The following is a 25,278-nucleotide window of genomic DNA, read 5'->3' as shown; positions in this document are numbered from 1 at the left end:
ACAGAAAACATTGGACACAGCTCCTGCCCTTCATGTCCTTATAGTCTAATGGAGGACACAGGCCTTCAAATACAAATAGATCTGGATCTGAGCACCGATTGATAATCAAAAGTAATTAAAAAGTTGATGGCATTCTTAACCCCAGCCTCCCTCAAAAAACACTTGTGGCATATCCGAGAGTATTGTTTTTCCACACTGGCCAGACATATCCTTCCCCATCTCCTTCCACTCTCTCCCCTGGATACCCAGCTCAAGATTATTTGTTTCATTTGGGAGTGCCTGGGTGGCTCAGTTGGTTAAGTGTCAGACTTCCACTCAGGTCATGATCTCACGGTTTGTGGGTTCGAACCCTGTGTTGGGCTCTGTGCTGAGAGCTCAGAGCCTGGATCCTGCTACAGATTCTGGGTCTCCCTCTCTCTCTGCCCCTCCTCTGCTTGTGCTCTGTCTCTGTCTGTCTCTCAAAAATGAATAAATGTTAAAAAAATTTTTTTAAAGATTGTTTTATTTTATGCCCATCCCCAACCAGCTCCTAGCTCCTTGGTCTCTCTGGTTAACTCCTATATCTTTCTTTCCTTTCTCTTGTTGTACTCTAGATTCTTCATCTCAAAAGGTGTAGGTGTGTGTGTGTGTGTGTGTGTGAGAGAGAGAGAGAGAGAGAGAGAGAGTACAGAGACAAGCAGAAACCACATTAGTGAGATTTGTAGTCCCTTGTCCTCACCCATGGCCCAAACATACATACGTTCAGCAAGATTTGTGCAGTTTTAAATGTATATTTCCAGATCTTCCCTTTATCTGCTTCTCTTCTTTTCACCTTTCCCTTTCCCTTCTTTCCCATTCATTTCTTTTCTCTCCTGAAGTATTTATTCTTGAAGCCATACAGGGAGCAGAATGAGGTAAGTATCAGAGTGCAGTGTTATCAGGGCCTGCCCTGGGGGACAAGGGTTCTCGTGTGGAGTGTCCCGGAGTGCAGTGCTAGTGTCCAGGTGGAGCAAAGACAGTACCCATGGGGGACAGGGGTGCGGCCTGTCATGAGTCAGGGCTTGAGCAGATGGAGGAGGGTGTCCCTGCAGAGGGGTGGCCTGGCTTGGGGTGTCAGAGCTTGGACAGGATGAGGAGGACATCATATGGAAGCATGGCCTGGTATGGGGTAAGGAGGGAGCCCATGTAGTGAGGTGGCCAGGGTGGGAACTGAGAGCCAGAGCAGGGAAAGGAATGTCACATGGGGGTGGGGGTACAGCAGAGATAGGAGACAGTTGCATGCAGGAGGACTGATAAGTAAATGCCTAAATTATGCTAAATGGAAGCCATGTTTCTCACTGTCAAATAAGGGAATTACAATATGGGAAGGGAAAAACTAGGGTGAACCCTGTGGTGTTAGATTGGAAATGGACGCATCTGAGTAAATGTCAGGTTTTCAATATAGATGGAGAGATAAAGAAATAACTATGGACATCAATGTCTAATCATATCTGATGGTTAATTTTAAGTGTCAGCTTGACTGGGCTGAGCATTGCCCAGATAGCTGGCAACACATTATTTCTGGGTGTGTCTGCGAGGGTGTTCCCGGGAGAGATTGGCATTTGAAACTGCAGGCCAAGTAAAGATCTCCCTCACCAATGTGGGTGGGTGTCATTCAATCTGTTAAAGGCCAGTCGGTTGGGTAGAGCAAAAAGGGGGAGGAAGGGTAAATTCTCTTTCTCTGCTTGAGCCAAGACATCCACCTTCTTCTGCCCTCAGACACTGGCATGCCTGGTTCTCAGGTTTTTGGAGTCAGACTGGGAGTTTTACCATTGCCCTGACCGCTCACCCCATTCTCTGGCCTTTGGATTCGCTTGGATTGAATTACATCACTGGGTTTCCAGGTTCCTCGGCTTGCAGATAGTACGTTGTGGGACACTTGGTCCTGACGATTGCATGAACTAACTCTTATAATAAATCCCTTCTTATATATCTCTCTCTCTATGCATCCTATTGATTCTGTTTCTCTGGAGAATCCTAACACAGCATATGTATACATGTAGATATCTCTGTGCGTGCGCGCGTGCGTGCGCGCGCACGTGTGTGTGTGTGTGTGTGTGTATGATGTATGTGTGTGTATGTACATATGCTACCTAACTCTGTCCCCTGGAAAGGCCTGGGAGCAGTGACCCTGCAATAGCAGTGAGCACACCTAGTACCCAGATTTTGGGCTCTAAATATCATTTTCCATTAAAAAGAACCAGTGATCCTTGGAGAAACAACTGATTTGGGGGCTAGGCTAGGGAGCCCCAAATACGTTGTTGGAAAAACAAAGAAGTGCTCAAAGATTGGTGGGAACATATCAAAGAGCACAGATGCCAATTTTAATGGCATCCCACTGGGGCAAGATCATCATCAGACTAAACAATGATAAGAACACATATCTAGGGGCGCCTGGGTGGCGCAGTCAGTTAAGCGGCCGACTTCAGCCAGGTCACGATCTCGCGGTCCGTGAGTTCGAGCCCCGCGTCGGGCTCTGGGCTGATGGCTCGGAGCCTGGAGCCTGTTTCCGATTCTGTGTCTCCCTCTCTCTCTGCCCCTCCCCCGTTCATGCTCTGTCTCTCTCTGTCCCAAAAATAAATAAACGTTGAAAAAAAAAATTAAAAAAAAAAAAAAGAACACATATCTAGTGGATAGAATGAGAAACCATGAGTCTCTAGAGACATAAATAAATGAATACATTGAAATTTGAAGGTGAATGAGATATTTACATGATTTCAAAGTACCTACCCACAAAACACAATACTTGTTGATTACATAGGGGAAAAATACAGTGGACAAGCTTGGAAGACACTACCTTTTTTTTTTTAATTTTTTTTTAATGTTTATTTATTTTTGAGACAGAGAGAGACAGAGTGTGAACAGGGGAGGGGCAGAGAGAGAGGGAGACACAGAATCTGAAACAGGCTCCAGGCTCCGAGCTGTCAGCACAGAGCCCGACGGGGGGCTCGAACTCACGTACCGTGAGATCATGACCTGAGCCGAAGTCAGACGCTTAACCGACCAAGCCACCCAGGCGCCCCAGGAAGACACTACCTTAATCAAATCACCAAAACGAACTTGATCAATAAAGGGATAAGTTGAAAGTGTGTGCCATCCATAAAGTGCATGGAGAAGGTAGCATCCCTCTGTGATACTGCTGTTGTAGATGCCTAGCCTAACTCTAATAATGAGGAGATACCAGACAGCTCCAAATGGAAGGCCATTCTGCAAAATAACTGGCCTGTAATATTCAACATTGTCAAAGTTCTAAAAGTCAAGGAAAGGCTCGGGAATGTTGCAGACTAAAGATGTGGGACAATAGGGCCCTGGATGGATCAGTAGGGCCCCAGGGTTATGAGATCAAGTCCCTCATCATGCTCCTTGCTCAGTGGAGAGACTGCCTAAGATTCTCTCCTTCTGCCCCTCTCCCCTGTCTCTACTCTCTTCCCTCTTTCTTAAAAAAAATTTAAAAAAATTAAAGATATGGGACAACTAAATACAACTGGGATTATGAACAGAATTCTTTTGCTGCAAAAGGCAATAGTAGGACAATTAGCAAAGAGTGAATGGTGCCCAAGATATGGACAGAAATCTGTCCGTATTTATTCCCCTCTTGAATACATCCCTTGCGCAGCTTCCAACGGCCAACCTTTCTGAAGGTATAAAATGTGCTTCTAGTTCTCACAGTGACTGTTCCTAAATAAAGGTGCTACTATCTGAAGGAAAAAGAAATCTGTCTATGTTAATTTTCTGATTTTCACAATCACACTGGATTACGTAGGAGAACATTGTTTGTAGGAAATACACTCTGCAGCATTTGCGTGTGATGGAGCCATCAGGCTGGCAACTTATTCTCAAGTGCTTCAAAAAAAATTGTCATTGTAAACTCAACTTTTCTGTAAGTTTGTGACTGTTTCAAGCTTTTAGAATTTTTTAAATCAAAATAGTATATTCATGATATACAAAGGAATTGGAGAGTGTGATTCGACTCTTATTTTCTGATATCTGAGAATGACAGACAGCTACTTACCAAGACAATACCTCACGTTTCCATAGTTCTTTTCAACATGCGGAACATTTTTACTTACAGTGTCTTACTTGACTCCTGTGACAACGTTGTACGGTTATGACGATAATCTTCATTTTACAGATGGGAAAGTCAGGCTCAGATGTAGTATGTCATAACTAGGATAGTGGAAACGACCGGCTTCATACCCAGGTCTCTCTGACGCCATCCCTGTTTTTTTAATCTTTTATTTTTTATTTGAGAGAGAGAAAGAGAGAGAGTACGAGAGGGGCAGAGGGAGAGGGAATGAGAGAGAGAGAGAGAGAGAGAGAGAGAGAGAGAGAGAGAGAGAATCCCAAGCAGGCTACATGCTCAGTGCAGAGCCCAACTGAGGGCTCAATCCCACGACCCTGGGATCATGAGCTGAGCCCAAATCAAGAGCCAGATGCTCAATCGAGTGAGCTGCCCAGGCGTCCCTCCCTGTCCTGTATGTATTCTCTTAGCGTATGGTCTGCAAACAATCTGGAGCCAAACTTACTAGGCATAAAATCCTAGCTCCCAGCCTCTACCTCTTAGCCGATTTAAAAACCCAACCCAGCATTTCTGACAAAGGGCATTTTTAGCATTCTTTCATAACAGTCTCATTTTATTTGCAGCTTCCTGCAGCTGGCAGCATGCTCTACAGACTTCAGGTATAGGCAGAGCCACCGAAGGGCAGACTCCCAAGTCGGGCACGGGGGAGGGCTGGGGTTGGGGAAGACACATGGCTCTCTGGAAAATCCAGTTTACTCCCACTTTTCATTCATTTGGAAAATGCCTTCTTGACCGCAAAACAAAATCTACCCTGCACTCAACTCCTCGAACAAAGTGCTCACCGGTTACTGAGGATTTAATAGAAGTTCTCGGAAGAGCCTAGCACATACTAGCAGATAGCAGTGATTTTAGATATACTTCCTGTACAGTATTTAATAAAGGGTTTTCCACATGTGTCATCTCGTACCTCACAGGAACTCATCACGGAGACATTACTCAGCTCCTCGGTTCAGAGGTGCAGCTGCGTCGCCTTGGAAAGGTCAGAATTTGAACCCAGGACCTGTGGCATTACATCCTTGCTCATTTATCTACCTAAATTGCCTCTCTCCTCCCACTAAGAAAACACATGAGGTAACTAACTCAGTTAAAATCCAAAAGGTTAGTTTAGCAATTGTAGGTAAGTGAGTGGTCTCACTGGAAACTTTTTCTGTTTCCCCTTAGAGCTTTTAAGCAAAGTGCAAATTGACTATGTGCTTAGGAATTTACCAGCTCAGACAGACTGAAACAATTAGACAGGAGGCCAAGTGAGAGTGAGAGAGGGAGACAGACCCCAGGCACGTGAGCAGTGAGCCGACATTCCTTTCAAAAGCTTCCCTCCATATCCTTTTGCAATTGGCTGAAGCCCTAGAGGTTTGACTGGCTAAACCACTTCCTCTCAGAAGTGTCCGTCAACCCCCAGGGGAGCCTGGGATTTGTAGTCCTGACGTCAGCTGACCTTTCATAATCCTTCAGCTGGACTCCCGGCTGAAGGAGTACAGTGTCAATTTCAGTAGCTTTCTATATGATGAGGTATCCAGTGTGCTTTTTGCAAGACACAAAGCTCGTCCTGGATAAGAGTTGAAGCCCCTGTTTACTCACCAGAGCCCAGTCCCCTGGTCCCCCTCATTCTAGTTCTTTATTACCTCCCTTCTCTCCCCCATTGACACGAAGCACCGTTTCACTGCCTCCTCCCGAGGGCATGTTGGACACAAGCCCAGCATCGCAGCTGATGTAGAGGAACCTCCAGGAGGCAGATCCCCAGCTAGGTGTGGGATCAGGGCTGGATAGCAGAAGAACCATGCCAAAGGGTTGCTGCCCCAAATGGTACCTTCTCGATAGGTTTTAAGGTAATATATTTACATGATGGTTGTTGACTCGATAGGTATTTGAGGAAGTGGACTGTGACACCAAGTCCACAGACCACCTACAGAAAACACTGCATATTATTTTATTTTTCTTCGCTTTCTATTCCCTCCCCAAACATTGCCTTGGCTTGGCAGCACCTTGGCTTAGGATACACAGATCTTCCTTTCCACCCTGGTGTTCTGGAACCTCCGGATCTCTTTTGGTCTAACCTATACCCTATCTGAGGGCCCACATTTTAGCATTACCCACGGACTAAATAAACACAGTCAACTGCATGCAGATACTACTGGTGAAATTTTAAAAATGGTCATCTTAGGTGTTATTAAATCTTTAGTGGTCATTGACCACTAAAAATGTAGCAAAACAACAGATGTCGAATTTATATCTTCCTTTGTGTGGGAGTCAACAATACGTTTCGACAGTAGAAAAAAAAATGACCTCCTGTTCAAAAGAGTGTTGACTGGCATGCCAAACCTTGGGAAAGAATAATTTCCATTAGAACCACTCACGGGCTTACCACGCTTCTGTATGCCTGGCTTGCACTGTTTATTAGACTGAACGAACTTCATGACATAGTTACAGATGGTTGAGTGGGGAAAATACTGAGCGAGCAGCCAGGATGGCAAAGAGACTATATGTCCTTTGCCACTGGTCAGGTCAGCTGGATGCTCTTGAGAAAGCTAGTAAACCCTAAATCTGGGCATTACAGGGGACTGAATGCCAGCCTTCACACCACACAGATGATTGTGAGGAGAAAACGGTGCCCTGGTCCCGTCAGGGAGGCACCGACTCCCTAAATGTGGGAGCATTGTGGACAGCAAATTCAAGAGGCAAGGTTTGGCCAAAGTTCTGAGACTGTAGAGGTGATGGACATAGGCCAGTGCTTGAATAGGGCATATAAAGAAAATCTCTTAAAAAGGTGAACTCCTGATGGTCTAAGCATCCCGTTTTCCCCAGAGCAGCAAGAAATACTTGCCTCTATTTTCCCTAATGATTACTTTGCAAAACTGATGGAAAATTGCTTGGCTGAGGTGGAGATTTGCAAAAGAATCCAGCTAAACTGCTCTTTTTTTTCTTAACTTTTATTATTTATTTTTGAGAGAGAGGAGAAGAGAGAGAGAGAGAGAGAGGGAGACAGAGCATGAGTGGGGAGGGGCAGAGAGTGAGGGAGACACAGAATCTGAAGCAGGCTCCAGGCTCCATGCTGTCAGCACAGAGCCCGACTCAGGGCTCGAACTCTCAAACCATGAGATCATGACCTGAGCCGAAGTTGGATGCTTAATCGACTGAGCCACCCAGAAGCCCCAAGTTCGAGTATTCTTAAACATACCTGGCCTTTATCGTTTCTCTTTCTATGCTTGGATCACTAACACCAAGTTTTTATTTTCTCCTTTCTTAGAAGTCACTAGAAAACCCATACATACATACTCATTCCTCTAACGACTACCTTTCTTGTTGAGTGTTGACAGCAAGAGATATGCAATGCAAAGAAAATAGGAAGAAAACATTAGAATTTCAGTTTTAATTTATTTTTATATTGCTCTTGAAAAAATTCCTGTTTTGTCTTTGTTTTGTAATATAAATGATAATAATGTGACGGTGTGTACGATTCATAAATCAATGTTCATATATTGAGAATATTTGCTTAACATTTTTTTTTGTACTGGTAGAGTGCAATTAAAAAAAATTGGAAAGAAAACTTGGAGACCAACGTTCTGGGACACATCTCCTTTCATTTAGGTAGACACGTTGTCTAGAAGGTACTCAGTGTTAGCCAGGGAAGATTACATAGATACCGATGAGTCTCATTTCCCATACCATCAAGGATTTTCCAGGCCTCATTTGTTTTCGTTCTAAAATAGAAGAAATGAAAACTAGCTGCCTAACACTGAAGCAATTTGAAGTAAGTTTCTTCCTTGAAAAGAAAAAAGACCCTAACAATATGCTCGGGTCATAAGACCCTGTCATGGGACCGGAGGAAGCTGGGCCATCTTATTTGTTAGACTATCAGGAGGATGGCCACTTGGGTTTGAGGCGCTCAGTAGAGGCAACAGACTGAAGTTAGCTTCGTTCTGGTTCTTGGACACAGATCATCTGTGGCCATGGCTTTCATCTTCTAAATCCCTTTTAGGCTGGAGAAAGATTTAAATGACATTTAAAAAAATTTCCGCAAACGTCATCAATAATGTGAAGGTTAATTTAGCTATCTACTTGACTGGGGTCACTGGGTGCCCAGGTTAAACATTATTTCTGAGTTTCTATGTGCAAGTGTTTCTGGCTGAGATTAGGCTTTCTATCTGTGGACTCAGTGAAGTAGATGGCTTTGCCCAATGCTGGAGGACTTCATCCCATCCATTGAGGGTGTGAATAGAGCAAAAGGCACAGGAAGGAGGAATTCACTCCTTTGTGTCCTGCCTGCCTGCCTGCCTGAGGTGGGGCGTTTTCCCTGCCCGTGGACTGGGATTTATACCATCGCCTTCCCTGATTCTTAGGCCTTCAGACTCAGATTAGAGCACATGGCTGGCTTCCCTGCATCTCCAGCTTGCACAGCAGGTCATCGGACCCGTTGGCCTTCATAATTTTGTGAGCCAGGTCCTCATAGTAAATCTCCACAAATACCATATATCGTATCAGTCCTGTGCCTCTGAAGAACACTAATACAAACAACAATAAAAAACCACATCGATTTTGTGCTTTCCGCTGCACACGTGAAAAAGTCTTTCGGGTGCAAGAGGTCCACAGAAAAGTTACCCTGGGCAAACCCTTTGACCTAATGAGGGGTAAATAAGAAACCAGTGTCCTTAGTTCTGAGAGAAGGCACAATTTATTTAGTCAAATTATTTTACAACATAGTCTTCATTGACAGTTGTCAGCTTAACACTTAATATAGTCTTAAAAAAGTCAATGATTACTTGCAAAATTATATATATTTTAATATCTAAAAAATATATTGCATATATAAGGCAGGAACATCCCTTGTATCCACAAGGGAAAGTTTGTTTGTTGTTTTTGAAGTTGTGATTATTGCATTATGGCTATTTACACACATCGCCAAAGCATTAAAGATTTAAATGGATTGCTTTAACCTGCTTGTGCGCACGTGTTAAAGACGGCACAGTGCTTCTCTTCCTAGTAAAGTCAGTGACTTAAACGTCCTGGTTGCTTTTTAGCAATAGTCACATTATGCTTTTTTCAAACCAGCTATAAAAACGTACAAACAGCCCAAATGTACAGATTGACAAAAGATGTACAAATTACATTTAAAAAAATAACAACGACCGATTTGATAGTAAAATTGTATTTGTGACCGAGGTCAACTCGTTTATTTATTCTTTTTACTTTTTTAATTATTTATTTTTAATACTGTGAGATATAGGAAAATAACTCTGCATAATTTATACAGTAAGTTGCCTTCTGATTGGTTGACCCTGGACTGGTGGTCTGACAAACGCACAGCGCTTGCGAATCTGTTTGTGTCTAGAAATCCCTAAGACTTTCCAAAGTTCTGGGACCCACTGTCATTACTTTAAAAAAAAACTATTTAATTCTCTGTCTTTCAGGAATGTCTGCATTTGCATTAACATTTCTTAGATCATATCTTGAGTATTTCTAGAGAGGATGGTCGGCCTAGTGCATGTCGACCACTGGGAGAAATTTTGCAATGCCCATGGCTTCTTAAATACGACACACATGTTCTTTCTTTTAAATTCCAGTTGGGTGAAAACTTCACTGGCCTTCACAACCAATGTTCCAGTTGCCATCCACTGATTTAGGTCCTGCTAAAATACGATTATAAGCTTCCTGCCTCTAGTTTCACTTAGTCTCAAACCAGAGCGTAACTGGTTAAGTCCATGATTCTTTATCATACTGAACCCTACAAGGTCCATGATGAGACCCGTGTATTGATAAGAAACTGCTTTGGTCATAAAAATACAAAGAGAAGGTACAGTTTCTTTCCTAGAACCATGATACAACCATTCCAGTAATCTAAATATTCAACTCAGAAGATGGTAGGAGATTGAGAATCCAAACTGGTGTACTGGCCCAGAAAATGATCCATCTTTTTGTTCAAGGTAGAGGAAGCAAAAGTTACCAACATTTAAAAAAAAAAAAAAAGGATTGTCTTTTTAAAGAACAAAGGTTCTATCCAACAAGAAAGAACATCCAGTTTTGTTTTCTCTTCAAGGCCACGTATGTCCTTTGGAGTCCAAAGTATCGCAGGAGGTGTGAGGAATGGGGGCTTCGGGTAGAAGGCCACCGATGATTAAGCTTCTAGTAGTAGCTGCCTAAGTGTGAGGGCACGTGGGTGTTAGGATGGCGGGGGACATTGGGGTTGGGGTAAATGCCACCCGTGGGGGAGGTCCAGTATTGGGACGCTGCTCCAAAGAAGCTGGAGGAAGTGACAGGCATGGAGGACGGGTGGGGAGGGACAAAGTTCACCTTCTGTTGATGGGCGTGGTAGGAAGGCATATAGGAGATATCAGAAGGGTACTTGTACATGGACGACTCGGTCGGATGCGGCTGCAGAGCCTGGGCGATGCCGTGGAAGTCAAATTTGTAGGCATACCTTTTGCCATGCACTTTGGTCATAATGTTTTTATCGTAGTAGTATCTGAGGGCCCGGCTCAGCTTGTCATAATTCATGTTGGGCTTGCTTTTCCGCTCCCCCCAGCGCCTGGCCACCTCATCGGGGTCCGTCATTTTGAATTCCCCGTTGGTCCCCTCCCAGGTGATACAGCTGGCGTTGGCACTGTCGGAGAGTAGCTCGAGGAGGAATTGCCACAGCTGGATCTGCCCGCTTCCTGCAGGCAGTGAGGCAGACGGGAGAAAACAGAGGATCTCAGCCTGGGAAAGCCAGAAGCTCAAGTCCCTAAATGCAAGGATCCTCTCGCCCTTCATAAGAAACCCTTAATTTCCTTTTACATGCAGAATCTACTGATTCCGGCAGCCCCTGTTTTCATTGTTGACTTGCTTTTCTGTTTGTCACTGAGGCAGCCTTCATAAGCAAGATTAGACCTTAAGATAGTGTGCCCCAAGGCACACTGGGAAAACTCCCTGTGAGTAATGAGGTGCTGGCTTCCTTAGAACTAGCTGTATGATTTGGGGCAAGCCACAAAAAAATCTGGGGCAAGATTTTTGAATCTCTTCTTCTCATCTCTGTCTACTGGATGAAGTCCCCCCAAGTATTCCTGTCAGTGTGAAAGGGACTCGGGGCCAGGAGACCACTGCCAGAGTCACAGGCAGAAGGTGAGGCCCAGGCGTCAGGCTGAAGGGACCTGGAATGTTCCTCAGCAGAGCCCTAGTGCTTGGCTCCCAGGTCCAAGTCTTACAGAGAAGAGCTGGGGCAGAGAGAAAACTAAGGCGAGAGGGAGCTGGGTGGCTCCTGCCTCCTAACCCAAAACAGGAAGGGCCAGGCACTAAAGAATGGGCCTGCAGAAACTGGTGACAGGAGTCCCCCGGGATGGGAAGGTGCGGGCTTTATTACTGTAAAGTTGCCAGTTAGCTCACATACTTGGTGATCTTGGTTTGGAAGTCATTTGAGAGCTATTCTTAATAACGAACTCTTAAAATACATTGTCAGAGTCATTTTATCTACAACTTTTCAGGGACACACCTCTTTCATAAGGCTGGATAACTGCAACACTTTCTGAAGTCAAGAATAATACGCCTTTGGAACATCTATTTACTTGTGACTTCCGGGAGGACCATAACTGAGAACTCACTGGAATTGCTCGTCTTTCTTCCCCACCCTGCCTTCTTTCCCTACAAAAATTTCTACCTGTGCCATTTATTACTAATCTCAACCTCCATGCATATATGCATGCTAATATATTTGTTTTTCCGAACTAGCCTCAGCTAATGGACATAACTAATAACAACCTAATAACAACACCCAACCTCTCACTTGTACCCTAGAGAAGCAGATGTTGACCATTTCAAGGGAAGGAGTGCAAGTAACTTCCTACTCAGGTGTCTGAACATAGGACAGAGGTCTCTGTGTGACCTCACAAAGCTATGGAACTTTCTGGAAAGAAAAACCTTCCAGGCCAAAGTAAACTCACCGGGGTTGGCTAGGCGACTGCTGGTCGGGCCCAGGATCTGATATGGATCTGAGGAAGCAAAAAAGGAAATTAGCTTCACTGTTATTAAAAATATAAAAACAACAGCATTAATAATAAGAATACCCCCGGGGTTTATACTTTTATTTCAGTATCATAGAAAAAACTGATTTCAGAAAACTTTACTACTTTTATATGCAGGCCTCAAAGATCTGGGGCATAGTTATAGTTTTCATCCCCATAATTACAGAAACATAGGATACCAGCAGTATCTTTTTTTTTTTTTAATTTTCATATTTGGTGTCTAACATTTGTCATTACCGGCAACAGAATCATGAAACCATATGGAAAGAAGCTGGCTAATACTCAGTCCTAATGAATAAGGTAAAGGATGGCTCGTTAAATGGGTTTAAAGAAAGGTCTAATGATTCTTAGTCTTTTAAGAGCTCTCTACACACGTCTGTTTTTGTGATGTAGCATTAAAAACACGTGCCTGGAAATCAGGCAGCCCGGATTCTAGCCCCAGCTATGTTGCCGACTAACTGATTCACTGGACAGTCTCCGGGTATTGTTTTCTCATGTGCAAAATGAAAGCGTTGTGCTACTTGACTCCTTAGTTCCCTTCTAGTACCAGACTTGACAAGACTGGCCAGAGTTTGTATTTGAGCTATAAAATGATTATTCTTTATATCTCAGTGTATGTAAAACTTACATGATTATTTAATTCTAAAAAGAACCTTTGTGATTCTGGTTATGTGAGGTTGGTCTTCCTTTTTTTCAAGAGAGAAAATGGTATAGAGCTGGATCATAACTTGGCCAAGCTGGCAAATGTTTGGTACAATTTTGCTATTTTTGCAAATTGTAATTGCAATTTTAAGAAAATCAACATGATCTTTAGGTTTCTGCTTACAATCATGAATTAACTTGAAGAGTCTTCAAAGCTACCTCGTCTACCCTCTTGCATCCACATATATGTGTCGTAGGTACACAGTATGACAACCAAAATATTTTTGGCAGGTAATGTCTAATTTTTTTATTGTTGAGAATTCTTTAAATCCACTGTGTCAAATCCTGTTTGGTTTGTATTTCAGAGTCAGCAGGCTCTTTCTTAACCTTCCTGATGAAATGTAGGTTAATTCTCTATTGCTCTGCCTTTGGTAGAGATAGGAAACAATATTTATCTGTCCCGAAGCAAGTGACTTGTTCAGAACTTACTCTCAGCTGTGTCACACAGAGAAGACACAGAGGTTTGGGAGTGGACACAACAGCTGTCTTCAGATATAGGAAGGCCCTTCCTACAGAACAGGGGGAAGGCTTTCCAGAGAGCAAACTAGAAAGCTTGATGGCAGTTAGAAGGAGGGCGACTTTGGCTCAAACAGTGGAAAGGAGCCTACCGAAACAGTGAACTCGTTACTTATATAAATATTCAAGTAGAGGTGAGGTAATCAAAAGACAAATGTAATAGAAGGATGTTATAGACCTAGTTTCATTCCAAGAGTCTCCCAAGTCCTTGGTTTTAGAAGTTCCCCTGCCTAATTTGTTAAGCTGACCCATTACGGGATGGGGTCATTTCAGAAGACAAGTTGTGTGAAACCTCAAAGGTTTGGACAGCAGCTTGGGAGTCTGAGGCTACAGCTCTAGTTGTCTCATAAACCAGCTGGGTGGTTTTTGGCAAATTACTTGACCTCTCTGGGCCTCAGTTTCTTTATTTTACAACATGAGGCGTTGTATCTTTTAATCTTTACATTTGTTCTATCTCCCATAGTCAATGAGTGTTTACCTGTTCTAGGGCCTGCTACTTGTAATTCACAGAGCGATTACAGGGAGTCAAATACAGACCCTCTCAGAAAGAGAAAACCGAAGACACACACTGTCTATTGTCTCAGCCATCCTCAGTTGACCACACAGAACCAATGGTTGGATAAAGAGCAAAGGAGAGATTACCGATCACGGACAGGTACCTGGTTGGGGCCTTTGTTCAGTATTCTTACTCATTGCTTGTGCTCCTGCAAGTGGGGGGCCTGCGGCAGGGAAAGAAATACGGTAAGTGGGTCCACTCTGTGTGAGGGAAGAGGAACATCTTGTTAAATGCCCTCCACAAGGAACACGAATGTGCTTTGTCATTCATTTGTTCATCCTCTCACTCTCTACTCACTCATTCATTTTAGTTTCTAAATATTTATCTGGAATCTACTGGTGCTGGCAGTATTCTTGGGGCTAGAGATTCAGCAATGAACAGCAGTTCTGGTAGAACTTACCAGAACTTACCATTTTAATGGAGAGACAATGATAAACAACAATAAACATACAGCACAGCATGTCTAATGGTGTTGCCACTGTGAACTGCATTTTTAAAGAGAAAACTTAGAGGTCCTTAATGGGACAGTGACGTATGCGCGAGCGTCACCGGCGGGTCGTGCTTCCACGTTTCGTGAGCTCCCCTCACGGAACCTCTCACATACAGCCTTTCCGCTGCCGCCATAGCTTCTCCATCTGAGCTGCTTCTTGCACAGCTTCTGGCTTACTCTGTCTCTTTCCTCACTACTCCCCTTCTTCCCACTGGTCCATCATACGATATTTAGCTGGCTCAATCTTCCGAAACCATTTCACTCCACCACTGAGATGCCTTGGTGAGTCTTCACCGACTAAAGAATGAAGGTCTACCGTCATATTACCCTTTGTGCCCCTTCCTTACCTTTCCAGAAAGCTTCCCTTTGTGCATCCTAAACTCCAGGAACCTGGAGTCCTCACTGACTCCCAGACACGTCAACCTTGCCATCTTTCCCTGGCCCCCATCTCTCTGAGGAGGGTCTGTCTTCCCCATCTCTGCAGGTCCAAATCCTCTTTTGAGAGCCAACTCAAGTGGTTCCAGGCCCACAGTCCTTCCCTGATATCACCCAGATGGAAAGAACTGTGTGTGTGTGTGTGTGTGTGTGTAACCCCTCTCCCCAGCCTGACAGATTGGCCTGGGTCTGGTTCATCTTTGTGGACCCGAGAGTGCCAAGTCTTGGGCCGAGAATAAACAAACAATGAATTGTTTGAAAGGACAATTGCATTGAAAGGAATCCTGGCTATTGCTTGGGCATCAGTTGGTCATCCTAACACCTTCCTGAAAGAAGTCTCTTCACCACTGATTCATATGCTTGACCCTTCGCTTCCTACAGGTAGCAAGGTGGACCCCTTCTGGTTAGGAGTTTATAGTCATTTTTTATCCCTACCCCCCTAATGGGAGATTTTTTGGGTCAGACTTGAGCACAGATTGATGTGCCAGAGCCCTGCCATCTCCTCCTAAGACTACCCTACACCTCAGCCACTCATGACACCAGGACAGGGATGTTGGTACGATTAAGTTCCAACACTCAGAGGAGGAAAGTCACGAAGGGCCATTATGACGTAAGTGACTGGGTCCAAATCCAGGGACCTTGCATTCATACAGAACCCAGTCCTGAGAAGGCTTCGCACTTCAAAAATTCTGAAACCAAATGCAATGCAACAAAACAGAAGGTTCTGAATGAAAATCCCATACCGTCTTTCAAGGAGCAGATATCACCAGCAGGCTTTAAATCGGCAGTTCATTTGGATGTCCTCCCCCAAAGCAGGACAACAAATGTTCACCCCATCCTGCTCTATCTCATGGTCCTGTTCTCCACCCCCCTGTTTGTAGAAAAAATGTTTTCCTCCAAATAGTAGCGTGACATTTACTTACTTTTGTTGAGGCCAGAATTCATGTTATTGCCCCATCCTCCTCTCCTGACTGAGTCGTAAGAAGGGTCTGATGAAAAACAACAGGGAGAGGTATGTCAGCATCTCCTGCTTTGCAGAAAGGTGACACGAGGATTCTCTTTTAGCGATCAGGAGAAATTCAATTTAATCAGCAATGCCTTCGTCAGCCTGACTAAGTTCCGGAAGTGTACTCCTCCGCGGGGTATGGGTGGGAAGGAACATGAATACTGACTGAAAGCTGAAGGAACAGGAAAAATCCTGAATGCGAAGTCAGAGGATTGGTTCCAGTTCTGTCCCTGCCGTCACTTGTTGTGGGACCTTGAATGAATCATTAGGCTTCCCCAAGCTTCAACCTTCTCTAACATGGACAGACAGGAACATGTACACGATTTATCTACCTTAAGGAATTGGGGTAATGTTGGGAACTGCAGGTCTGTGTTCTCCCTCCCCCACCGGCCCCCATATTCACATGTGGATATCTCATCCCCTATGTGATGTGGTGACACTAGAAGGTGCAGGTTTGGGGGGTAATTGGGTCATGAGGCTGGAGCGCTCAGGAGTGGGGTCAGTGAGTGCCCTTATAAGAAGAGGCCATAGAGCTGGCTTGTTTTCTTCTGGCTACGTGAGGATGAGAGAAGTCAACGGTCTCAAATCCAGAAGAAAACTCTCACCAGAACCCCGCCCTGCTGGCACCTTAATCTCGGACTTGAGCCTCTAGACACATGGTAAATAAATACCTATGATTTATAAGCCGCTCAGTCTACGGGACTTTGTTGCAGTGGCCTGAATGGAGGCAGGTGATAATCAAACGAGATAACGTATGTGAGGTAGCTTATAAATCTTTGTACACATATAAATTAATACAAGTTTAGAAAGAAAAACTTGTCTACAGTTGTATAACAAGGTCCTTTAAGCAGCTCTGAAGAGATGGGCCGTGTCCAATGCCCTCCACAAGGGCCCATGGTGTTCCTAAAGGCCGATTCCAGCTCCTGGCATCAGCACGCTGATGCCAGTGGCGATGGCTCAGGGGTGTCAGCACATTACAGACTCTCCATGCTTTTCCAACAATAGTGGAGAAGCCTGGGCCCGATGACCACAGAGAAGGGGAGGAGGCCAGAGGTGTGGCTGAAAAGGGGGCAGGACCAAGAAATGAGGACATGGAGAAATGCTTCCTGCCTGGAAGGGCCTAAAGCCTTGCTCCCAGGTTGCCCTGGGGAGCATTCCATTGAGCCGGAACCTTTTGTGGTCCTCACCACTTTCCCCAAAGAGTCCACAGGCCTCCATAACCATGTTCAGACCTTGCATAACTAACTGGCTGGAAGCTTCTTCTCTTCCTTTCTCAATGAGGGGATCCCCATTGCGATATTGAACAGGAACAGCAGAAGACCTTACGGATTCAGAATTATGACTTTCAAAGTCTTTCCATGAACAACAAAAAACCCCATAAAAGCCACCCGAACAAATGAAGCAAAGCCTCATCAAACAACAGCCTGGCAGGGGTGAGACCCAAACCATCCTCCTCCACCCCTTCGGAGCCTCCTGAACAAATTAAAATAAGAACCGAGAAGATGGATGGGCTCAGTCGACTGCTTGTTCTCATCGGTCGTGGCTAAGAAGAACCAAAAGACAAGGGCCGGTTTCTTGTGGCAAAACCCACGTGTGGATGCACATTCTGCCTGGCTCTGGCAGAGCCAGCCCAGTTTTTAAATTCCCATCTGTAGCAGCTGGTATGAAAAGCAAAACAGAAAGTGAGAAAGAGGGGGATGGGGATAAAGGACAGAGAAGGGGACAAAAGAGAGACAAAGCTCAACCTGCTGAAGTCGTCTGTTTTTATTTTTATTTGGCATCCCCCCCCCACCCCCGCCATCCCACAATTCCTCCTGACAATGGATTCTTCCTCTTGCCTAAAAACAAAACAAAGCAAAACCAAACCAAAATCCCAACTTGTTTACAAGCCTGGAATGAGGTGGGGGCGCTCATGAGCGTTTTCTGGGATGTCTTGCAGGTGCCCACAGAGCGTGTGCAGTGCCGGGAAGCAGAAGGAAAGGCGAGATTCTTCAAGATTTCTCTTTGGGGGTGGGGGCGGGGGTGGGGGGCGGAGACCAAATGCTGGTCAGGCCTCCAGCAACTTACAGCTGACTCTGGAACAACACTTGGACTGCACAGGTCCACTTATACATGGATCGTTTCTGGTATCGTACTATACACGTATTCTCTCTTTCTTGTGGTTTCCTTAAATATTTTCTTTTCTCTAGCTTACTTTATTGTAAGAATACAGCATATAATAGACATAACGTACAAACCGTGTGTTAAGCGACTGTTTCATGCGAATGGTAAGGCTTCTGGTCAACAGTAGACTATTCGCAGTTAAACTTTTGAACAGTCGGAAGTTAGACACTCGTTTCGGACAGTGCGGAGCCCTGGTGTTGTTCAAGGGACAGTCGTAACTGGGAGTCTGTCCTGCATTGTATTCCGTGCGTGGCCAGAGCCTGGATGTGAAGTAATATGGAACAAGTTCCCCATCCCTGCATATTGAAATAGGAGGAGACGAGTAAGATTGTGGGGAAATACAGGCCACGTGTCAAAGGAGTGGTGGCGATATTAGGGTCCACTGGCGGTTAAGGAGGGAGAGGTGAGTGTAACTGGGGCCGTCTGACTTGAGTGAGACCTCTCTGGGGAGAAGAGAGGGAGCAATCACCATGTTCAAGGCCATGGTGACAGCAGCCAGCCAAGTGAGATTGTGGGTGTGTGGCACCACCATGAAAAAGGGTGTGGTGGAGAATGGAGCTTGTGGGGAGGTGTGGGATGGATGGGAGCACCTGGGGAAGGAGGCGATTCTCATAGGAACAGAACAGAAAGTGGGATCGAAAGTGACAAGTTCACGCAAAAAGAAAAAAAAAAAATCAGTAAGTTCCAGGAACTGGTGTGTGTCATCCACAGTTCTGACTCGACTTATGATTTACTGCACTGATAAGATCTCTGTCTCAAAGTTTACTTATTGTTTTCTTCGTCAATCATTATTCTACTGAAGGCTTCCACCCTATCTGAAAGCTATGTTATATCCATTCCGAAGACCCGATTATGGCCACAGCTATAATTACCATCGACTTATCAACTTTGCCTCCTGTTCTTTTACGGCACCTCCAGGAACACAGCAAGCACACAAAGGTTACAGAATGCATGGGTGAGTTCCCGCTAACCACCCGAGGGTGGGTGATGGCTGGATTCTTCTCTAACTCCAAGTGCCCAATCCCGGTGTGAAGCCGATGCTTTATCAGAAAAGCGTTTGGTAACCCCGTCTTTCCTGCAATGCCTCAGGGGCTGTGGAGGGCTGCTGTGGGGTGCAATTCTCCCACTGCCCCACCGCAGGGGGAAAGCCTGGCTGCAAAGACTTTCGAAGACCTAACCAACCCCGGAAAGGAAGTGACAGAAACAGAGAGGCCGCCAGCAATCAGCCTGTGCATTTAACACAGCAATAAATAGCAAGAGGCATCAGCCATCAGCTGGTGTCTTTAGCCAATGGTCTCAAGTGTCCCAGTGCAGAGTGTGAAATCAGGGCAACACGGACCACGAGGCCCCTCCCTTTTGCTTTTTCATTCCTATCTCCTGGCCTGGAAAGCCCTCCCACTGGCACCTGCGTCCACAAAGGACCCCCTGGGCCCGTTTACTGAGGAGTTTCACAAATGTACTCTTTGGGCACGGGGGTTCGTGGGGACAGCTGCTACATGTAACATTTAAATGAAAACCAGTGTTTTTGGAGTAAGTCCTATTGTAAAGACAAAGCATGATGCTGGAGAAGACCCAGGCCCTGAACCAAGGTCCGGCATTCTGCCTTAGAGTGCTGAAGAACCAGGTGGCCTTGCGGATTAAATGAGATATCCAGGTAAACGCTTAGCACAGTGAGAGCGTGGAGACAGCCTCGGTACATGTTGGCAAGTAATATCATTATCGGCATCATTAGCATACGCCTAAAAAACGTTTAGCCCCAGAGACATGTTCTCTAGCCCTACCCGATACCCATTAACTTCTCCCCTCCCCCATCCCCTTACTCGGTTCTTATTTTTTCCACTTATCGCCTAATTTAATCACTCACTCATATTTGTGGTTTCTGGTCTGCATCTCCTACCCGAACGTCAGGCCCACAGGGGTGGCAATCTTTCTTCTGTTCCCTGATGTAACCGAGCACCTAGACCAGTGTCCCGCACAGAGCAAGCGCACAGTAATTCTTTGAATGAATGAATAAATAAGGCCAATATTTTGCCCTTGCCAAAGATACGCGCTTCCTCTTACTGTTTGCTATTTCACTAGCTGAAGAGAATTCAAGGCCCCTACGCTGACTTTCCTTAGGTGGTTCGAGTCTGGGTGACGAAGCATATAGGCACGTGAGCCCTGTGTGCCCTCGGGGCATAAAGGACAACAGTGCACGTACTACAAGGCATAGGCCGAAACCTTGTCCCCATAGGGAAGTCAAGGAGCGGACACCATACATCTACACGCCTGCATTTTATTTTACGTAGTTTTAAACAATGTTGTTGAAATGAGGGTTTGTGTGTTTTTTTTTTGTTTGTTTGTTTTGTTTTTTTTTCTCCTAAAAGTCACACAAGGGAAAACCTAGCAGTGTGGTCAGCTCTAGCTCCAGACACACAAACAGAAATATGTCTGTAACCGAAATGGAAAAGCCTGGACCGGGGAGTTAACCCAGCGACTCACATTTCTATACAAACACCAACCCTTCCTGGACCCGATGCCTGGCTGTGTCAGAGCCCCTGACCCCTGCGGCCAGCCAGCTCAGGGAAAATTCTCTCGTGGGGTGTTCCGGGTCCACATAGCAGCTTGAGTGGGCACCAAGCCCCGCCTCCACCCCACAGCCCCCAAATGTGTGTGTTGTCTGCGTTCTGAGAACTGTCTTCTTTTCTTTTTTTTTTTTCTTAACGTATTTTCTATTATTTATTTTTGAGAGAAAGAGAACCAGTCAGGGAGGGGTAAGGAGAGACAGGGACAGAGGGCCCGAAGTGGGCTCTTTGTTGACAGCAGACAGCCCAACGTGGGGCTTGAACTCACCAACCATGAGATCCTGCCCTGAGCCAAGGTCAGATGCTTAACCAACTGAGCCAGCCAAGGGCCCCTGAGAACTGTCTTCTGAAAAGACATGCTAAGGTAGCAGCAGAGGGTCCAGCGTTCAAAAATGTGAACATTCGGGACCAGCAGACCGGTGGACGATCTTCTAACAGGTGGCAGATGGCCTTATCAGCAGAAAAATCACCCAGACTCTGGCAAACTCACTCTCTGGCTTTATAGAATACTAAGATGGCAAATCTCATTGTGATTCCTTTTCAGAGAAGTCACCCAAAGGGCTCCAGCTGGAGCCCATGGTTTCAGGCAGCCCTAAAATCAATTTCTGCCAAAGCAGAGAGGGACCAGAAGCTTGTTCTGGAGACTCTGGGCGTTACTGGGCATTGTCGATAATTCAGCCTCACGTATATAATGGCCTGAACAGTGTCTCCATTATGTGATACTCAGTGTGGCTGAATCTGACACTAAATGGCCTCTCAGAATTCAGGAGAGCCTCCCGGAATAGAGAAATATGAGCATGGAGATTTTTGGTTTTTTTCTGAAAAGTCCCTGTTGGAAGGGGAAAGCTTTTTCTGGACATGACCTTCTCATAGACATCCCAGTGTTAACTCCGTTTCTGTGTGAAGCTTTTAAACGGGTCCTAGAAATCTGGCCAACTGACTCAGGAAAGAAAGTTTCTTTCTGCTCTGACGCCCACGGTTGGCTGTCTGAAGGCCTAACGGACCAGGGAACACGCAACCCTCCACTTTGTCATGACCTCACCCGGAGGCCCACGATGCAGTGACACCAGCACACAAGAGCCTCTCTCTTTATCCCTCACGACACGAGGCCACGCTCTCAGTTACTTGATGGAAAGAGATGAATTTTCCCTGAAACTTCTCTTTGGATTTCTGGTTTTGCCGCTGAAGCATCTGGCAACACCTAGCCCTGTTTATCCGTGGAGAGCCCGGCTTCTGAATGTAGACCTTTCAGCTGAAGAATGGACAAAGCTGTTCACGCCTAGAGCAGAGGCTTCTCTCAGTCAGATCCATACTTCCTTTCTCGAAAGAGTGAGGATGCCAGAGGAGACCCAGAGCCCTGAACTCCCCAGGAAAAAGCCAAGCCCGCTCAGAAGAAGATACATCCCCTAGACGCTTCCAGGGAAGAACCATGTGGGGGGGTGGGGGGCAACCTTCTTTGTTGTTGGGAGAAGTCTGGGCCAGACGATCCTCCAAAGCCCCTTTTCCCTGTGAGGTCCTGGGCTTTTCTGTCGGGCCCAGTCTCTGAGAAGCAGGCCCTACTGACCAATGACCCGACTCGGGCTGCTTTCTTCCCGGCTCTCCTTTGTGTTGCCTTTGACGCTGCCCCCTACTGGTGAAAGCCTGCTCTGCTTCCTGAACCTTCCCAACCCCCACCTCAGAACGGGCTTCTCGTCTGCCACTGTCTCCATGATAACGCCTGCCAGCGACCCTGCCAGATGTCTGACCTTCTGGCCTGGCTCTCCCACTTCAAACACAGTGAGCGGGCAACTAGCACCTGAGCAGTCGCTGTTTATGCAGGACACAGGAAGTCCCTGTGAAGGTGTCCTTTTCCTGTGGTAAGCCTTGGGTCTTCTCCAGGGCTTATGACACAATGTTTAGAAGCAGTTGGCCTCCGGGGACGCCTGGGTGGCTCAGCCGGTTAAGCGTCCAACTTCAGCTCAGGTCATGATCTCACGGCTCGTGTGCTTGAGCCCCACATTGGGCTCTGTGCTGATAGCTCAGAGCCTGGAGCCTGCTTTGGATTCTCTCTCTCTCTCTCTCTCTCTCTGCCTGTCCCCCACTCATGCTCTATCTCTCTCTGTCTCTCAAAAATAAATAAATGTAAAAAAAAATTTTTTTTATTAAAAAAAAAAGAAGCAGCAGTTGGCTCTAGGTTCGGATCCTCACTCTGCCATTGTACTCTGCTGGGTGATTCTGGTCAAAAGGTTACTCTGCTTTTTTGAACCGCAGGTCCTTCTTTTCTCAAAAAGATGAGGAACACGTGCTTTATAGGATTGCTCTGGGGAAACAAACATTTGATGAACAGCAATTTAAAAATATACACCATATACCTGTAACTGAGTCAATCTTCATTGCACCGCTAAAATGTTTATCTGGAGAGTGGAGGTTAAAAAGTTCATCAAGGAAGGCCTTGGAAAGGAAGAGAAACCATAAAGGAGAAGAAATAGTTCCATTCCTGTGCTCCTGAATCAGGGATCCCCAAATTGGAATCAAGTGTGGCTCTCTCTCTCTCTCTGTTTTTTAATGTTTATTTATTTTTCAGAGACAGAGACAGAGACAGAGAGAGAGGGAGGAGCAGAGAATCCAAAGTGTGCTCCTGCTGACAGCAGAGAACCCAATGCAAGGCTCGAACTCACCCACTGTGAGATCATGTCCTGAGCTGGAAGTCGGACGCTTAACCGACTGAGCCACTCAGGCGCCCCAAGTGTGGGCTCTCTTTTGAAACAAGAAATGCTTTAGCCTGGACCGTTGTGTGAGAGACACCACCCTAGAAGATGGCGAGGGGCAGTGGCTATGGGCTGCCTGCTGGTACAGTAGGCTTAGGTATTAAGAGTCTAGCATCAACCCAATGGCCAGCAACTCAAGGTCCCCGCCTGGCCGGCCTCGATGCTCAGAGCTGTGTCCTCACCTCACTTCAACCCGTTCTATAGGGGCAGCCTCGCCTTCACCTCAGTGGCATCTTATGTTCCAAAGAGCAACAGAAGATCTTGGCTTCCACTGAGACCTCAGGAGGAGGGAAATATCTAGGGAAGGCTTTCCTCAAACTTGGAACTCACAGAAAAAAAAACATCCTGGATCAGATTTCCTCTGCTCAAGGATCTTGTCCTGGAATCCAAACAGCCCCTCAGCCTCAGAACCAGCCCCGCTGCGTGGAGCATAATGGAGGTACTGTTTAAGATATTATATGTGCGAAGGGAAAAGAGGACATATGAGAAAAATGCCTGAAAAAAAAATGGATGGTTTTTAAATACGAAAAGTTTGGAAAGGCGAGTGGCGCATTCGCCAGGCGCGGCCTTGCCATAGTCACGTGACTCTCCCTGCTGAGCCTGGACCCTTCCTTCACTTTGTTTCTCCCATGGGCTCTGTGTCTGAACGACACAGGAGTCTAAATGACGTATTTATTTTGATAAGGCCTCAAAGTGGGATTTTTGGGGCCAGCCTTATGTGGAAAAGCAATCCGCACTGACTAGATTAATTGGGTGTTTGCCCACATTCCCCTCCACATTGGGCCATGTAGACACAACTGAAGTGCAAGGCTTTTGGTCAAACCTGCCTCAGGTTTTAAAAGGCTTCCAAGTAGGAAAAAGAAACGCTAACAGTTCACTTAGGGCTTGAACTTGGGCATCATTTTCTTTTCAAGGCTCTCTGGTGAGAGTCTGATGTTCATTGTTCTTCCTTGTTCTGTCTTCTTGCGAATTTTTCGTATCCCCCTTTGCCTGGCGATAATCATTTGGAAGAGAGGGCCTGTGTCTTCCTTGCCTTTGTTTCTCTCGCCCGCTCTAAGATTCCTCCCCTCCCCAATACTAGCTTATTGGACTTCATCGATATCTCCTATCCCACAACACATTCGTTCATTCAGCCAAATTTTATTGAGAGTCTGCTACTCTGCGAGACACTGCTCTACGTGCTGAGAATACAGTGACGGCTCGATGCACATCCCTGCTCTGTGGAGCTTACATTCAAAACCAACAGCAAACTACATCGTATAGGAGAAGGTGGTGAGTGCTGTGGAAAAAAGGAAAACACTGACAGAGAAATAGACAGCCCAGCGGTGGGGAGGGCCTCGCCGAAAATACGTAATTGGAGCAAAGCCTTGAGCTGTCTAATGTCGTGAAAATAGAGCTCTCCCCAGCACCATCATGTTCTCAGGAAGAGCGACCAGACGGGCCTATGTTGATCTGAAAGCCCTCCTGGAAAGTCAATGCCCTTTTACTAGTTCTTTGGTCAGTGAGAATTACTCTGTGTCGGAAGACAGCGAAATCAGTGAAAAAAAAAAAACCTGACAGTGTTCCTTTGACATTTGGGTGAGGGCAGTAAAGGGTGAGAGTCTAGTCCAGGAAAGAGTTCACCAATTTCTGCATATGTAGAATCAGGGTAATTGGTAACGCTAGGGTCTCAGCCTCACGTGGACTTAGGATTGCCATTCAGATCCAGAAACTTAAAATCCCAACACTGCGATTTGCCTTTTGACCTGCATCTGAAATGGTTCTCTGGGGCCAGTGTAGGACAAGTGGACAGGGCAGTTCATCGTGAAGGAATACTCCATCTTTGTGGCCCGGCAGGTAAGCATGAAATGCTCTCATCCCTGAGTCCCGTATCCACACAACGAAAACACGGTAGTTAAAGAAGAAGAACCATCACTTCTTGGTAGGTGGAATGCGATCTCACTTATATAATAGAATCAGAGGCTTCTTTTCAGACTGGAAGAGACCTCAGACATTATCTAAACCAGACATGC

At 45.7% G+C, this 25,278-nt stretch overlaps 1 protein-coding gene across 1 annotated transcript in view; it reads right to left on the bottom strand.

Annotated features, from left to right (window-relative positions):
* Positions 1 to 8,749: 8,749 nt before the first annotated feature.
* Positions 8,750 to 25,278, bottom strand: part of FLI1 (Fli-1 proto-oncogene, ETS transcription factor) — a 120,670-nt gene continuing 104,141 nt past the window's right edge. Inside the window, exons 6-9 of the mRNA XM_030330782.1 lie at positions 15,710 to 15,775; positions 13,965 to 14,024; positions 12,007 to 12,054; positions 8,750 to 10,746 (exon numbers count right to left, since the gene is read on the bottom strand). Coding sequence (XP_030186642.1) covers positions 10,217 to 10,746; positions 12,007 to 12,054; positions 13,965 to 14,024; positions 15,710 to 15,775 — 704 coding nt within the window. The 3' untranslated portion in view covers positions 8,750 to 10,216. The remainder of the gene's footprint in view (positions 10,747 to 12,006; positions 12,055 to 13,964; positions 14,025 to 15,709; positions 15,776 to 25,278) is intronic.

This window comes from Lynx canadensis, chromosome D1, assembly GCF_007474595.2.
Source record: "Lynx canadensis isolate LIC74 chromosome D1, mLynCan4.pri.v2, whole genome shotgun sequence".
NCBI lineage: Eukaryota > Metazoa > Chordata > Mammalia > Carnivora > Felidae > Lynx > Lynx canadensis.
This window is presented reverse-complemented; position numbering and strand designations above follow the sequence as displayed.